This window comes from Candoia aspera, chromosome 1 (genome assembly GCF_035149785.1).
Source record: "Candoia aspera isolate rCanAsp1 chromosome 1, rCanAsp1.hap2, whole genome shotgun sequence".
NCBI classification, from domain to species: domain Eukaryota; kingdom Metazoa; phylum Chordata; class Lepidosauria; order Squamata; family Boidae; genus Candoia; species Candoia aspera.
Window position 1 is genome coordinate 204,776,107 of NC_086153.1, and position 17,786 is coordinate 204,793,892.

A 17,786-nucleotide genomic window follows, 5' to 3' on the forward strand; every position below is an offset into this window, starting at 1 on the left:
GTCAAACTGTAACGATAAAAGAAGCAAAGAAAAAAAATAAGAGTAAATCAAATCTCTGGCATTTGAGGAGCAATATAAACATACTGTAAAATTAGTACAGAAAACTGAAAAGAATGTCCTAGAAATATCACACAAAACAATTCTAGCAGCAGTGAGATAGTAACATAATAAAAGTATGTGGATCATTTTCAAAATACAACCCTAAGCATTGTAATATACTGTGCCTTTTGTGTCCCATTTCAGAAGACAGTCTGCCATCTTTGACCCAAAGTTGAAAAATTAGTTCTGAGGCCTCAGTCAAGGAGACACTTAAGCTAGAAGAACTGACTGGTTGATCAGCAACTAGCAGTTCCAGAAAGGTATCAGAAAGGAAGTCCTGATACCTTTGTTCTGGGGCACCAAAGCTAACGTCTCCTTAAAGCCTAACATAAGCACCCTATTATGCAAAAACCTCACAATTTTTAATTTCAAAAGTGCTTAAATGTCAAATCACAGTACCTAGTTCTCATTCATATCAGTAGGGATTGCTCAGGCATAGTGCTTGCATTCACAGTATCAAAACATCTTAAACAGTATTATTTAAATGCACAAAAGGGATCATTTAAAGTTATGTTTTAAAATAAAACCTCATTAATTATGCATTTTAAGAGTTCATTTGCCTGTTAAAATAGCTCTAGTGAAATTGCTTGAAACAGCCTCCATATTACACATTCTAACTGGAATATTTAGAATATATCCTGTTTGGATGCCCGCACTGAAATTTCCTCAAATATTGTTCTACAGGTCCCCCCCTCCCCCGCAAACTGGGAGCTGTGTGTGTGTGTAACTCTGTGTGTGTAACTTGGTGTTCAACAATTTACAACGAAAAATTGGCCCCATTAATCCCAGAAAAAGGATTGGATATGGCAAATTCACACTGTGGACAGTGTATATACATGTGTAATAATGTTTAAAAACACAAACATTTACAAAAAATTAACAAAAATGCAAAATAAGGTCTTTCGTTAAGCATGTAACAAAAGTCTCTCCCTTCCCTCACAAATAGTGCAATCCTTAATAAATTAAATAAGATCCAACAATCCTTGCTACAGTTGAGAGTATGTAACCTATATCATGATAAAATATCTGATAACCATCTTTCTAAAGGCTTTATAGCAGAATAGCTTATTTTAAGTAAGTCAATCCCTCACCCCAAAAATTCAGTAGCCCCAATTTTACTGTTAATTTTAGAGAAAGCCACAGCAACAGAATGGAATGAATGTGAATTAAAATTCAGTCATTTTGAATCTCACGTTAAGATAATACATGTTTATGTGCATGGTTCTCAGTGTATATATAGTGAAAGAAACATAACTGACATATTAAACTGCAGATGTAACACTTGTTTGCTTAACTACTTTTTCTATGGTTATCTATGTCTTCCACTTAAAATACAATTTAGTACTGCATGTCTGTTATTAAGAGGGAATCCAATGAGGTTGTACTACACCATCCTCTTAGGCAGGCTTCCATATGGTTCAGTTCCAGCATTCACTGTTTTAAACAAAATCTCAGGATTTTGTTTAATGAAAAGATTACTTCAATCATTCTTCCTTTTTTTGCTCTGCACTCTAAACATGCATACCTATTCCTAGTCAACCCTTTGGAAAACATTTTATCTTATTACAGCAGAATTTTCCCCACATTTCTGGCTTCTAGTATGATCTCTGAAAATCAAGGAGAAATTGTGATTTCACCTGCTCTTCTAAATTTACTTTTAACATTCATATTAATCAAAACCATCGTTTCTGCATAACTGCCTGAAGATCCAACCAATGTATGGGACGTTATAGATCAAATACTAAACTTTGAGATTATGATGCACCCATATGACCACCTAGAACTAAGCTAACCAGTTCTTCTGCATCCCTCTATATCCCTAGTTATCTGATCTCTACCAAGCAAGTGTACTCATCACTTAACTTTTCCTCCCTACCCTTTTAATACAAATTCACCATTTCACCAGGGGAATAAAAATGCATTATTTGAGGTACTTTACATTTTGAAAGCAAATTGGGGGGTATTTTTAAACTATATTACTGCACCCTGTCATTTTCTAAAAATATAAAATGATACACACATTGAACAGAAAATCAAAAATTCATGATGGAATCCAATCATCTGGTTTGATGCTATGGTTGTCTGATGGCTAATTCTTTGCTGTTACGTTTTTACTGATGCACCAGAGTACTTAGAACAAAAAAGCATCAGTGCAAGCACAGAATTGTCCATGTCAGTGGCACAGAGGGGTAAAATGCAGTCAGTCAGTGATAGAGATTGAGCAGCAGACTCAATGTGTTATTAGCCTAGGACAATGTGTTAGATACACTGTACAAGGTTTTGAAAGAAAAAGTGTATTGGACACACTTCTGTACACATGGAGATTTGATAAAGCTGAAACATCTGAAACCAGTGCATTGCAGCTGGCTGTAGAACATGTACAATGAACAGAAGTACAGTTCCCGTTCCCCGTAAAAAAGTAGCATGAGTTGATGACAACTTTCCACATGCCAAGGACCACCTGGTCTGCCTGGAAAAGAAACAGATACACATAAAATGTGTTAGTGCATATCATACAAAGTTTACATTCATGAGCAGAATATCCTTTGGAGAATTAGTTTCTGAACAGAAAACATAATTATATGGTGCTGCAGAACAGACACTGTAGTACAGGATGGGACTGGGTGAGGGGGAAAACAAGCTTTGGAAGCTCTTTTTATGTTTTTTTTTTCTTACAAAGAATAACTTAAAATCTGACAATCCAAGATAGTCCAGCCATAAACTGTCAGAGCAAAGACTTGAGATGCAACATGAGAATATACTGTACAGTAATAAGCTTAGTCAAATGTGTGGCAGAACAAGTCAGTTTTCAGTAATGGGGGCAGGGGAGGAATACCAGAAATTGGACCAAGCAGATGATAAGAGATTACTGCAGAGAAAAGTTTGTTCTGTATAGCTACCAATCAGATACCCCCAAAATGAGGCAAAATCTCCTTAAGATTACAAGGGGGAAGACAACAGTTCTAGCATATGTTTGACCTGTCTCAAGCTTTATAAAAGCAATTTTTTTCCCATTTTGGATTGCACTCAAAAACTGACTAGTACATTAGGGTGGCATCAAAATAAGGATATTGACCTAGAACTAGCAAAAACTAAGATCAGATTCATTCTCAGTTATGATATTCAATGGATTGCCTTGGAAAACTTCGTATCTCAGTTTCTTTCTTTCTTACTCAATTACTTTTTCTTAGTTACCTGGGAAAAAATGTGAATAGAAATGGAATAGACACCACGGTTTTCCCTTGTTCTCAATAGTGTTATTTAAGTATGCCTTGCAGTATTCTTTTCACAGAATGGTAGGTGTTCCAAAAATTGCAGTGAAATTACCAAACTTAAAAAAAAAAAAATTTCCAGAATGTGTTTGTCCTCACACGTTGCTTTTACATAGACTCCATCAATAAGACAAATTCTGAATTATATTAAATGTACAGGTAATCCTTGTTTAGCGACCAGAACTGGGACCCGCAACTCAGTCATTAAGCAAAGCAGTCATTAAGTAAAACTGTGACTGTGCTTACAATCTTACTTCAACTTTCCAGAGCTTTACAGAGCTGAGGAGGTCTTAAATGTGATGATTGGTTGCAAAGTTACTTTTCATTCCTATCGTAACTGCAAATGGTCTCTAAATGAGGCAGTCGCTAAATGAGAACTAGCTGTAATTATGTAAGGACATTGCTAAGAATGCTCTTTTCAGGATACAGAAGTTACATTTTTGGGCAATGAACGTAATGGATACTTCTGAAACAATATACCTGGATAAATGTTTTACTGAGGAGAGTGTTGTTGCAACACAAACAGCTTGTTCCATTTCATTTAAAGGGCAGGTGAAGGACAGAGACACTCCAGCATTGCACTGAACGAGTGTGAGAAACAATGCTGTTAAAATGGCAGGTCATGGCCACTATCCTATTGGTAATGTAGCTGTCACAAAACAGTGGTACATTCTTGACTCATGCAAGATGCATTTTGGTTGAACTTGCTGCATATACTTTGAAAAGTTCCTTTCCTAATTACGTACAGTAACTTAAAACCGGCCATGAGCTTACCTGTTATTTATTTCATGCTTTGGTAATATGCACCACCTCCACGAATGGCATGAATGGCTGTTGGAGAAGATGCTGGATAATGACCAGGGCGAATAGGCTTGGCTACAAAGAGAAAAAGCAAAGCCGAGGGAAAATCTTGCTTTAAGCCAAAGTGTGCACTACTGTACACTTCATTGAAATTACCACATCCCATTTTTCCTGTCTGGGAAGCCTACAAATAGCACACATACCCCAAACAATAATATAGAATTCATAAATTCCTTCCCATTGAAAATACAATAGATTCCTTTCTTTTTGTTCTCAAACTGACTTTTCATCCGCCTCAGAATGTTTGATGTTCCCATCTCTTGACTTCTTGAGTTGTAGGAATTGGAATGAGATACATGAATCAGTAGAAATGACTTCAAAAGTCCCTGCAAATCAACAATTTGAATATAGAGCTTCACAGTGTGTGGGACTGACACAAGACATCTACAGTGGAAATTCCAGGACTGGCTGGAACAAGAAAACATACTTGCAGAGGAGCAAGCCGGCTTTAGGGAAGGCTGATCCACCATCGATCAGTGCCTATTACTCCAACATCTCATTGAAAAATACTCCTCCCACAATACAACCTCCCTTTATGCTACCTTCATAGACTTCAAAGCAGCTTTTGATTCCACATCCTGAGCTAAACTATGGGAAAAACTGGAGGCCTCCTCAATTGACTGATGTTTACTTTATTTAATACATATGCTTCATGAAGGGACCTGACTCAAAAGTATGATGTAACCCCCAGGACCATCTCACCACTGGAACTGAGAAAGGAGTCAAGCAAGGCTGTATACTGGCCCCTCTCCTATTCAATTTCTGTATCAACTCCATGGTGGGCCATTTCCGCAACATGAACTTTCACTCCCCAAAACTTGCTGGAAGACATATCTCTGTTTTGTTCTATGCAGACGATGCAGCAATACTTCCAAGATCACCTACTGGCCTTAAGCACTAACACAGTACTGCAAGGAAGACCAGCCAAAACTCAGAAAACTAAAATCATGGCATTTGCCAAAAGGGCCAAGAGCCACTCCTGGAGCATAGATGGCCACAAGATTGAGCAGGTCTCATGTTTCAAATACCCTCATTCTGCTAGCAGTAGGAAAGCCCATGGGGACCACATTTCTGAAATTGCACAGAGGAGCTCCTTTGCCATTCTTAACAGGTACCATAAACTAGTTTTAATGAGCATCTAATTCATCACAGTAAAGCAGTCTTTCTCAATCTTTTGACTCTGAAGGAACCCCTGGAATATCTTCAGGCCTCAGAGAACCCCTGCACGTTCAGGCTCAAATATAGGCCAAAAGTTACAAAATTATATTTTTTGTTTCATGTGTAGGCCTGTACATATGCATTGACGATGTTCTTAAACTAAAGAATGAAACTTACCTCTTTAATGTCAAGTTGCCCGAATTTGAAATAATTTTTTAAAAAATAAATCATGATCTCCCAGGGAACCCTAGGGTTCCACGGAACCCTGCTTGAGAAACCCTGCAATAGACATACTAACCTTTATGCTCCCCCATACCCATCTAATGCACCTACCCTTCCTTTTAGATTCTTTTTCTTTTATTTTAGACTTTTGTGATACACACACCCCCACACACACACACACACAAACACATTAGCTTTTACATTGTTCTTTAGATTTTAATGTATTTTCTATGCTTTTAACTGACTGTACCCATTCTCCTTATGCTGGTTTTTGACCACAATAAAGACTTGAATTGAATGTGTGGGACTGAGAACTAAACACCTCTCTATGAAACACTAAAGCAGCCACGTCTTTCTGCAAGTCTCACTGAGCTGCTTCAAAAATTGTTGAATTTATGTACATCCATCCTCATGTTGCAAAGTACTGTGCTCAACTGCTTTGAGCTTAGCCCTAATTAATACATGCAAACTAGGAAGGCTCCTGAAGTCACAGTTCAGGAATGTTCTTCTAAAATCCATTGCCACATATATCTAAAAATAGAAGTATTTTCTGCAGGAAAAGTCTATGAATCCATAGAATGTGCTGAGTTTATTGTGAACTTTTGAGTATTTTATTAGGAACAAGGATCCATACCAATCTGAGCAGAGTGTGCTCGTCTTGCTATGTTCTTGGCTCTTACAGCCTCTTTAATGCGGTCTACTTCTTGCTGGTATCGCTTCCGATCCCTCATGGCATTCTCCTTGGCTTCTTTCAGAGCACTTTCCAAGGCCTTCACTCTCTCTGCTGTAGCTCGAAGTCGTTTTTCCAGCTTTGGAAGTTCACAGCGAAGATCAGCATTATCACGTACCAACTGTAAAAGATGGAAAAACTCAGAAGCTGATTACAACATCATTCAAATAAGGCACTAAAAGGAGGGTGCCTCTTTTCAATAAGTCAATAATATTTTAAAAGAAACAGAGCCTGTTCGGGTGGTGTTTCCTTGGGAAACATTCCAACTTGATGTACATTTTGCAATTTTCTTCCATTTTAAAGTGGCATACTGATAAAAAATACATAAAAGTGTATAAAGAAATTAATATGTCATCCCATCTTCCATTTTTGCTGTTTTTAACACTGTTTGCACCCTGTGGATTTTACTTGTGAACAGTCTTATTCAGTCCTGTACTTTCAATAGGAAGCAAAGAAGAGGGAAAAGAATAGGAAGTGGCATGGAGAGAGGAAAATCGCTAATTTAAACTTTCCAGCCTACATATGGGGCTTCCATAAGACAAAAAGAGCAGTGCTTTTCATACTGACTACTGTTCATCAGTACATGCCCTACCTCAATCACCCAAATTCTTAAAGGCTGAAATAGAATAAGGAACCTGGGGCTCTCCAGATGTTGCTAAAATTCAATTCCCCAAAGCCTCAGCTATAACATGGTTGACAGTCAGGGATGCTGAGAGTTGCAGTTCAGCAGCATCTGAAGAACCACATGCTAGTCAATCTTGATATTAATTGACAGTCCCAGTGCTCCATTCGTCTGTGTTCTCCAAGGTGGAAACGCTGCCAATACATGCTAAAAAGCCAATTTGAATTAAAAGAAAGCTGAAGACCCCTGGTGTAAAACTGAGGATTCCACACTCCCAGAACATGTGTTTAGTTTTTCTCTCCTTACTACATTTCCAGCAGCCTCCTTTTGCCTCATCTGGCAAGGGTCCTATAAACTGGTTGAAAATCCACTTTTATTTGAAACAACTGTGTTCAAACTTCTCCATGAAAGAGCTGTAGGCAACTCAATGACAGAGAGATTTTAAGGCAATTTCATACAATTATTTAAGGTTTGTTTTCCCCCTCTTATTCTACACAGCTGTTGAATTTAGACAAATTAGGAAAACCACAAAGTAGCAATGACCTACATATTCATTCATTCATCCATTCATTCATCAAACAGATTTATAAGGCTGCCCAACTCTCACACAGTGATTCTGGGCGGCTTACAGAATTAAAAACCATAAAGACACAATAGACACCATCCCGGCAGCAGCAAACACATTCATACCAACCACTTGATTGGCTCCAAAGCAGTCTGGGGTCCCTAGGCCTGTTGACAGAACCATGTCTTCAGGACCTTCTGGAACAGGAACAAGGAGGGGGCCAATCTTATATCTGGAGGGATGATGTTCCAAAGGGAGGGAGCCACTACAGAGAAGGCCCTTGTCCTTGGCCCCACTAGATGTACCTCCCTAACTGAAGGGACCCACAACATGCCCTGCCTCCCCGCTCTGGTGGGCTGGGTGGATGCGACTCAGGAAAGGCAGTCCTGCAAATAACCTGGCCCCAAGCTATGTAGGGCTTTAAAAGTGATAACCAGCACCTTGAATAGGACCCAGAAGCAAATTGGCAACCAATACAGCTCCTGCAAAAGAGATGACACATGTGCAAGTCTAGTCTTGTGCAAAACTATGTGGGCTGCTGCATTTTGAACCAACTGAAGCTTCCGGATACTTTCCAAGGGCAGCCCCATGTAGAACGCATTATAATAGTCCAAACGGGAGGTGACTAGGGCATGGGTGACTGTGAGAAGGCCCTGTTGGTCCAGGAATTGGTGTAGCTGGTGCACAACATGCAGTTGTGCAAAGGCCCTTCTGGCTACAACTTCCACCTGCTCTTTGAGAACCCCCAGGTTATGCACAGGGTCTGTCTGGGGCAGTGCAACTCCATCCAAGACCAAAGATGGTAATTCTCTGGAAACCAAAGAGCCTCAAACCCCTAGCCATTCCATCTTGCCAGGGTTCAGCTTCAACCTGTTGCTCCCCATCCAGACCTCAACAGCCTCTAGGCACCGGGAAAGGGCGGTCACAGCATCACTTAACTCACCATGGGCAGAGGTGTACAACTGAGTATCATCAGCATACTGATGATATCTCACCCCAAGGTGACGGATGATCTCACCCAGTGGCTTCATGTAGATGTTAAAAAGGAGCAGAGAGAGCACCGACCCCTGTGGCACCCCACAAAGCAGGGGCTGAGGGCGGGACCTCTCGCTCCTGATCATCACTGACTAGAAACGGCCCTGGAGGAAGGAGGTAAACCAGGACAAGACGGTGCCCCCCCGCCAACCCCTGAAGCTGCTCCAGAAGGATACCACGGCGGATAGTATCAAAAGTTGCTAAGAGGTTAAATAAATCCAGGATGGTCACACACCCTCCATCCCACTCCTACCAGAAATCATCGAAAAGCACAACCAATGCCGTTTCTGTCCCTTATCCATCCCATAATCCTACCTGTTTGTGAACTTTTGTAAGTTGTTCTAGGTTGTTTTCCAAAAAGGAGATTTTCTGCTTCTGGGCAGCACTTCCACCTCCATCATCACTGTCCAGTTCAACACTCTGGGCAGAGCAAATAAGTTACAGTGCAGAAATTAAATGGTGGCTGAGAACAGTAACAAAAAACTATCTTGCATAGAAATACATTACAGTCAAGCATAAAATATGTGCCTGTTGAAGTTAAACTTGGAATAATGCTAAGCATGAAGCATTCAAACAGATTTAATTCTCTGATTTCTGAACATAACTCACATTTATGCTGTTGACATGCATGGTTCAAGACACGGAAAACTTTAAAAAAGTTACACGATCCCCAATATTTCTAAGTTAATCCTTTAAAATTATTCAACGTATAATTTTGAAACCTTTCACATTCATCAGTCCTCCTCTGCTCTCTATTCCAACAGACATCTTGACTGAATAAGAGTACTTGCAGAGACATGAGGAAAGATTTAGGAGTTACAGCTGAGGTCAGATAAGTAGACATTATGAAGGTTTTCCAAACTAATGTAATACCTACTGCACATCAGACTGGCGAAATTATGGCTAGTTTTTAATACTTATTGAAATAGTGCTTTTAACTACTTTCAAAATGTTCCTCAAGCAAATGTTTTCACATTATGAAATAACTGTTCTCTCTTCCTCACCCATAAAGGCTTATCTTTTTTTTTAATGAAAGTTAAAAGGATGGTGAAAAGCATTGCAGATAAATTGCAACAAAGTGGAAGCATTCATGCAAATACTATTTTATAGTGAAGATTGTAAGATTTTATTTAATTTAAAATTGATTTCACTTTATGGCCTTATGGCTGAAGTATTACATCAGTGATTTTAATACTGTGTTTCAGTATGAGCCACCTTTTCTTTAATCTTTCTTGCTCTACTCTTTCATAACCATAGGAAATAGAGTCCAAAATACAGCCGCAAGTTATATTGGTTGAACCAGCAGTATGAAGTCAAATAAAAATTATTCTAGAGAGGTGATGTTAGACTTTCTTCATCCTCTGTATTAATTTTAATTGCTTCAATGGAGGCAAAAACTTATGATTTTGGTTCACAGTCATCACAATTTCCCCTGGAAATACACCTTTAACATTTTTATTATTTTTATCTTGGTATCAAAATATATTTAATAGTACACTGTGACTGCACTTAGACTGCACTTAATGAATAAATAAATTACAGCAATATGCCTATGTGTAAAGCTACTATTATACAATCCCCTCTAGTTATGTTTACTATACAAGCTTTCGGAATTATCTGATAATGATATTTAGTCTATCTATACATGCAATTATTCCCCGGAATTCAAATGCATCAAGATATATTAACAAGCAATTATATTTCAATAGAGTGCCAGATAGCATGACAAATATTTTGACCAAAAAAAAGATGTTTTTAGCACAATTCAAACCTTTCAGCATAAGATTTTATCTTACTTTTTTTACTCTGGTGGTGAGGTCTTGAACAAAGAGTTTACGTAAGTTATGAAGGGTTTGAAGTTCTCGAGCCTGTAAATAAACATATACATAAATTTGAAAAAATATAACATCAGAAGCCTCCACAGAATCTGACAGTTTAATCAGAATGATGTAATGATTGTTGTGACATCAACATGCAAGCTCTGCCCCTTATGTGCATCTGTGCAATGTCACAGTGTTTGTACAAAAGTAGTAGAGTTTGCATCATGATGGCAACTCTCCCCACGGCCCGAGTTCAATCCCGGTGGAAGTTGGATTCTTGGGTAGCCGGCTCAGGTCAACTCAGCCTTCCATCCTTCTGAGGCTGGTAAAATGAGTACCTGGCTTGCTGGGGAAGCTGACGACTGGGGAAGGCAATGGCAAACCACCCTGCTCTATAAAGCGTCACAAAAGCAGCGTTCCCCCAAAAGGTCAGACATGACTCGGTGCTCGCACAGGGAACCTTTCACTTCATCACTAACTGGGAAATTCAACCTTAGATTTTTAATATATTAATTGTACTTTCTTGCACCCTGTATAATATAAATAAATAAAATGTTTTAACTGCTTTCTAAGAGATTATAAGGATGAGGGCCATCTGGATCTTGGTGGGTGGAGCTTGTTTCACAGGGCCGGGGCAGCAATGCAGAAGAACTGTTTTCTTGGCTCCCACCTCTTCACCAATGTAACCCCTGACCCCCATAGGCAACTGAGGAAGATACCACAGTCTATGGTATCAGAATCAGCTGAGAGCTCTAACAGGAAAAGAAAAGTGGTACTCCTACCATCCTCCAAGTGTCAATGGAGCTCATCCATAAGAGTGACCTATGCCATTTCCTTCCTGTACCTGGGTCTAAATCCTGACTGAAATAGATCTATATAATCTGCTTCCTCCAGTGTCCTTTCCAGTTGAAGTCCAATCATATTCTCCAGGATCTCTATTTAAAAGAGAATAGCAGATGTTGTCCAACTAATATTGTGGGGTTAAGAGATGGCCTCTTCAAGAATGGCACACAATTGCTGTCTTCAAGGAGGCAGGTTTCCACTCCTTCCTTCAAATAAGCATTTACCACTTCCCAAACCTCAACCCCACTTTAGCTGACTAACAGAGCCAGGGTGGGGGAACCATCAGAATCTGTAATCAGGAATAAGCCATGTTTTTTCCCCCCAAAACAAATAGAATACTAGGAATTTTGGAATCAACCATTTGGGAGAGTCTACATGCGAGGATTTTTTATAAAACATGGTGCCAAACAGAAAAAGGAATAAACAGCCAGAAATCACAATTGGAAGGAAAAAGAAGAGAATTAGAACAGCTTCACAAGACTAACTCCAAAAGACAAGTGATGAAAGAAGCGCAACAATCAGACTTACTTGAAATGGAAGAATTACAAAAGAAGGTAAAATTTGCCAAACAAAATCATTCTGAGAATGCTAAGAAACTAGGGAAATTATTGGCATACCAGATTAGAAAAGAGAAAGAAAGATGGACAATATTGGCAATAAAGAAAGGAAATAAATTGCTGTACATGAGGTTAGAAATTACAGAAGAACTTGTAGAATTTTTCAGGAAATTATATGCCAAGGCTTATATTGATGAAACAGGTATGACTAAAGAAATTGAGGACTCTGCACTCAAAGAACGTAATGAACAACATAGACAAATATTACATACGCCTATAACTATTCAAGAAATCAGAGAAACAATAAAACAAATTAAGCTTGGGAAGGTGCCAGGCCCAGATGGGTTTAATATTATAAAGAACCGGAAGGTGAACTTCTAGAACCACTGACAAAACAAAGGAAATAACAAAGGAAATACCACAAACATGGGAAGAAGGGGATCAAACAAATTATATTCCCAAGAGAAACATCAAGGACAACAGGAGATGTATATTAAATACAATAGAATATATCAGTAAGAAGCAGGAGGGAGAATAATTTTTTTGGATGCAGAAAAAGTCTTTGACAATTTGGAATGACTATTTCTACTGCAGTTTTAATAAAATAAATCCTGGGGAAGAATTCAGAGCTACCCAGCAATCTCACCTTTAGTCTCACCCTCAAATGCCTTCTATTCTGGAGACAATTATTGTAAGAAAATACAGTAGCATATATGGATAGGATAAGATACATCCAGACTCTAGAAATAGACTAAAGAGACAGGAAGAATTATTTGGCAAAGGCCAAAAGTCACCATGGCTGATGTATTTACGGATTGCTGAAAGAATAAAAAGCAACCTCAAAAAAGGAGGGTTTTTAAAACAAATGACAGAATTTGAAACACTTATAGAGAGTCAAGACCACCCATTAGGACCTATACATAAATTGTCATTAAAATTTGACACAGAGACAGAACAAGTAAAAGAGTCTATGATAAAGTGGATACAGAATTTTAAAGAAAAAATTACATAAAAACAATGGGAGGACTTATGGAAACACTCAATAAAATTTACCCCAAGCTATAACTTAAGAGAAAATTAGCACAAATGTTTTACAGATGGCACATAACTCCATCCATAACTGCAAGAGTATTTAGTTAATTATAATTATATAATTAATGATGGAAATGTTGTGATACAGAAGGAACATTTTATCATTGTGATGGTCATGTAAAAAATTCAAAAGTACAAGAAAGAAATACACAGTATTATTCAAAAAAATTTAAAACTAAGTTTGAATTGAAACTGGTTTTTTTCCTACTAGGAATTTTTCCAGAACCAATACTTTAATCACAATTTATTAGCATATATGTTGATAGCCATGGGGAAAAATTTAGTCCAACATTGGAAAAGAGGTATTTTGCTGACAGTATCAGACTGGGAAACCAAACTTGGGGAACAGGCCTCAATGGCAAAATTAACAGTATATATCCAGAACAGAAGTATGACTAAATTTAAGCAAGAATGGCTTCCCTATATATTACATGACACACAAAAAGGTAAACTTAGTGTCATGCGCTGCCTACCTCTGAATAAGGCTCAGACACTGGTTCGGTGGAACAGGCTCTGATTTATTCACGGTGTAGGTACAGTATAGGAAAAAAGCTGAGAGTGACAGGAGCGCGCCGGTGCGGGGTTTAAATACCCCGCGCCGGTCAGCGCCCCCTCACTCGCGGTTACGTCACCCCCCCTTTGTCCAACACGTTGTCCTGCCGGTAGGTGAGGGGTTGCGAGGCCCCGCTGGCGTTCCGGGATCGCCCATCATCGGTTTCTCTATTCCTCCGGTGATTGCTGTCAGCTGGGCGATCTCCGTTGCGTTAGCGCTAACAGCTTGGGTGTGCCTCGCGATCCGTTTAGCCATTGTTTCTTGTCCTTCAGTCTTTGTGAGTTGATGGCTACTTATCTTGAGCCCCTTCCCCTGTTTCCTTGCTATTGTCATGTGTGCCATTGCGCTGATGTCTTCAGCTCAACGGCACTCATGACACTTAGATACTTAGAGTACAGTTTTTAAGGAGGAAACATTTGATGTAATGACAGTAACCAGAAGCAATTTTAATGTTTATAGATAATTCAGTGTAATCACCAGTCAGGTATAATAAAGGTAGTCCGTGGTAAATGACTGCCCTGTTAGCGACTGTTCGAACTTACAGTGGCACTGAAGAAGTAATTTTACAACTGGTCCTCAAACTTACGATGGTCACAGCATCCCCACAGTCACAACCAGCACACATTTACGACAGTTGCAGCATCCCACAGTCATGCAATCATCATCTGCGAGCTTCACAGCTGGCTTCCAACAACCAAAGTCAATGGAGAGAGCTGGCAGTAAAATCACAAGTCGTGGTCACATGATATCTTGCTTAATGACCACAGGTGATTTGCTTAATGACTGCAGAACTGACGTCATAAACCCGGCATGGTCACATGTTTCATTTAATGACTGCATTGCTTAGCAACAGAGTTGCTGGTCCCAATTGCCACTGTTAAGTGAGGACTACCTGCATTGTTTTTACTGATTGTTTTTAGTATTGTTTTTTATAAGACTACACACATTTGCTTGACATGATGATAAATACTGGTAACATCAATATAAATATTACTATTTAGAGTTTTGTAGTGTTTTACATTTATTTCTCAAAATGATACAATGATTTTAATTTTACATATTCATTTAATTATTTAATCATTGAAATAATGAATTTTAAATTTTATGACAAAAAAAATACAAGGAGCATTAATTTCCAAAGTATTTCCCATTATATTAGCTTGTAACAACAACAACAACAACAACAAAATAGGACTAAGCCACAAGGGTGCAATCTTGTCCAGTGTCCTAGATGCATCTGCACTGTAGATGCTCACTAGACACATGGAAAATCTGCCTACTGTATCACTGGAAAGTTCCCCAAGCAACTGTTGGAGCTTGAGTGGATTATCCTAATTAATCCCCCATCCTTGCAGTGGTCAGCCATAACAAATAACCTCAGTCTGACCAGGAAATGATCTGACCATGAGAAAGGATGAGTAACCAAGTCCTCCACCTTCAGATCATTCTCTAGCTGCCTTAAGGTGAAAACTAGATCCAGTATATACTGTATCAATCTAGATGGACTGGGAAGATCAGAACTGTACAATCCATGGTATTCCCTGTGACATCCTACAGAAGTGAAAGTTGGACTTTGAAGAAGCAGGATAGGAAGAGTATTGACACTTTTCAACTTTGGTATTGGAAATGACTCCTGAGAATACCGTGGACAGACAAGAAAACAAACAAATCAATCCAGAGTTCTTACTTGAGGCACAAATGACAGGCTAAAATTATTCTACTTTGGACACATTATGCCAAGACCTAGCTCTCTGGAGAAGACTCTAATGCTGGGAAAGGTGGAAGGAAAGAGACGAGAATGACCAGCAGCAAGGTAGATGGACTCAGTTACAGTGGTGATGACTGCACAGTTGGAAGACCTGAAGGACCACATTAGGGACAGATCATAATGGAGAAAATCATGTGGTCACTGAGAATCGACACCAACTTGATGACACATACTCAATGAATCAGATGGACTGGGTTAGTAGCACAGGGAATTCTCAACACCAACCCAGAGATGAAATTGAGAAGTTCAGGAAGAGATGCTATTATGCAGTTAGGTGGGTGGATCACCAGCAGAATCACTAACCTGTCCCTGAAACTCAGCTCAGCAATATATATTTGCCTGCAGTAACCCAGTGCTTCCCAAACCGGGTAAATTACCCAAAATTGGGTAAAAGTGGTTTTTCTTGGGTAATGACACACAAACCCATTACCCAATCACAACAGGGACATTTAAATTGACTTAAAGTGTTTTACCTACATTGGGTAAAAAGGACTTTCTGATAAGTGGTTTTGGGTAATGAAAGAAAAAGTTTGGGAAGCACTGCAGTAACCTACTGTATATAGCAGGGTCACTGGCAACAGCCAAGTTCTCGCAGAAGAGAATTATTACACTGCCTCCCCTCCTTTGGCACTGCAGCCACTGGAGCATCTGAAAACCTAGAGAACAAATCTCATAAAGGGAAAACCCCACCTCGTATAAACAAGTTTCAGTAATACGCACCAGTAATACTGCTTATTCCTGCAGACACGACAATAAAAGTACATGGCCTTATTACAAACAGGCTTCATGCTTAACAACATCAGTCTGAGGACAAGGTATCCAGTGCCCTGGGCGTTGGCTTTGGACTAGAAGAGGGAACTGAACCAAGTTACCAGTCTCTCTTCTAAAACTATCAGCCCCAAACCTACCATCATATATCTCCCTCTGTTGGTCACTGTCAGGGTCTGCCTCCCACCTAAATTTCTCTTCACCAGCAGCTCCTCCTTGAAGGACTTCCTCAAATGGGTTGTCCCAGGAGTTGAGCAGGCTGTCCTGCAGTTACCTTGGTACTAAGCCATATAAGGTGTTCTAAGTCAAACCCAGCACTTTGAAGTACACTCAGAAACATATTGTGAACCAACGCAGGTCCCGCAAGATAGGTGTGATGTGATTGTAGTGACTAACGCAAGTCAACAAGTGAGTTGCTGAGTTTTGGACCAACTGTAGCAATCTGAATCACTAGTTCTTAGGAGATACAAACAAAATATAGGAAAGATACAAAAAGTGAATGTCCCCACCATACCAGGATGATCTATCAGGATGACTGGCAATGGAATTTCCTAGCGCATTTTTCCAACCCAATGCCCTCCTCCCTCAAATTATGGTATCTTTTCTGGAAAGTTGTTTCAGAAATACAACTATGATTTGATTAATACATACCACAGTTTCTTCCAGTCCCTTAAGATCTTCCCTTGCTTGTTCCCTTTTATCATTGAGCAATCTAGACAAAAGAAAAAAAAAACAGTGGCACAACTCAGAAAATACAAATATATAACTGGGAGTCCCAAATGTGCAAAACATGAAGCCAGATCACATTCTAATGTCTAAAGGATCTTTTAACATTGGCAACTAAGCATTTTGACCAACTCACCAATGCCTCACAATCATAGCAAGTTCATGTACAAACTCAGTTTACTATGAAACCATAGCACTCGAGAAATAAAACATTCAAAAATATATTTGAAAATTAACTTACACAAATTTTAACAAGGAATAGAACTATCTTAAGGGGTACATTAGCTTGCTTTTATTCACACTCAGTTATAAAAGGAAAATTACTTTTTAACAATCCTTAGAATATGTACTGTCACATGCATAGATACTACATTCTAAGAATATCTAGATGGCCAGAGTTTCCTGTTCTTGAGCAGGATGGCATTCTGCATACATTATTTTACATACATTAAATGTTCATTCATAACAGGAAAGGCAATTCAGCTAACTTACATAAGTTTTTCCAACTTCTTTTCCCGTTCTTGATCTTCTACTTTTAATTTTTCATAGTCTGAACTCAGTTTTTCTTGTTCCAGCTGCAACTTCTGATTCATACTGAAGAAAATAAAATAACCTAATCAAAAATGGTACTGCAGGGAGAGGAATTAATGCCATCATGCATTTGATTTGTCTTAAGTTCACAATTACCTAATATTCCTTCATTTCATACTTTTAGGTAATTTTCTCTTATGATCATCTTAAAATTCTGATCAAATGTTGTTTCTAACACAGCTATGACCCCATTCTATGTAATATCCTTGGATGGTTTATATTTATTTAAGAGAAATGGGATATTATCCCACTCCATTTCAAGCGCTGGATTCCACTTCCTCAAGAGAACTTGGAAACTGTTGTTGCCATCAAGCCATATTGATCTCTCATTATCATTATATACTGTAGTTTATCTGCAGGAGCTGCTGAAACAGTTTGTCACAAACAGTGCTCTAAATGCATCCCAAGGTATTGATAATTATTTTCTTTAATGCCATATTTCTGATGATGATAAAGAATTCAAGTTCCAGAGTTACATGTATGCCTTGGACATAAACATCATAG

The 17,786-nt window shown here is 38.8% G+C and overlaps 1 protein-coding gene across 1 annotated transcript in view; it reads right to left on the reverse strand.

The window, feature by feature from the left end:
• Nucleotides 1-1,872: 1,872 nt before the first annotated feature.
• KIF5C (kinesin family member 5C) overlaps nt 1,873-17,786 on the reverse strand; it is an 83,393-nt gene continuing 67,479 nt past the window's right edge. Inside the window, exons 20-26 of the mRNA XM_063318378.1 lie at nt 17,184-17,285; nt 16,617-16,677; nt 10,361-10,432; nt 8,880-8,984; nt 6,247-6,463; nt 4,146-4,247; nt 1,873-2,569 (exon numbers count right to left, since the gene is read on the reverse strand). Coding sequence (XP_063174448.1) covers nt 4,153-4,247; nt 6,247-6,463; nt 8,880-8,984; nt 10,361-10,432; nt 16,617-16,677; nt 17,184-17,285 — 652 coding nt within the window. The 3' untranslated portion in view covers nt 1,873-2,569; nt 4,146-4,152. The remainder of the gene's footprint in view (nt 2,570-4,145; nt 4,248-6,246; nt 6,464-8,879; nt 8,985-10,360; nt 10,433-16,616; nt 16,678-17,183; nt 17,286-17,786) is intronic.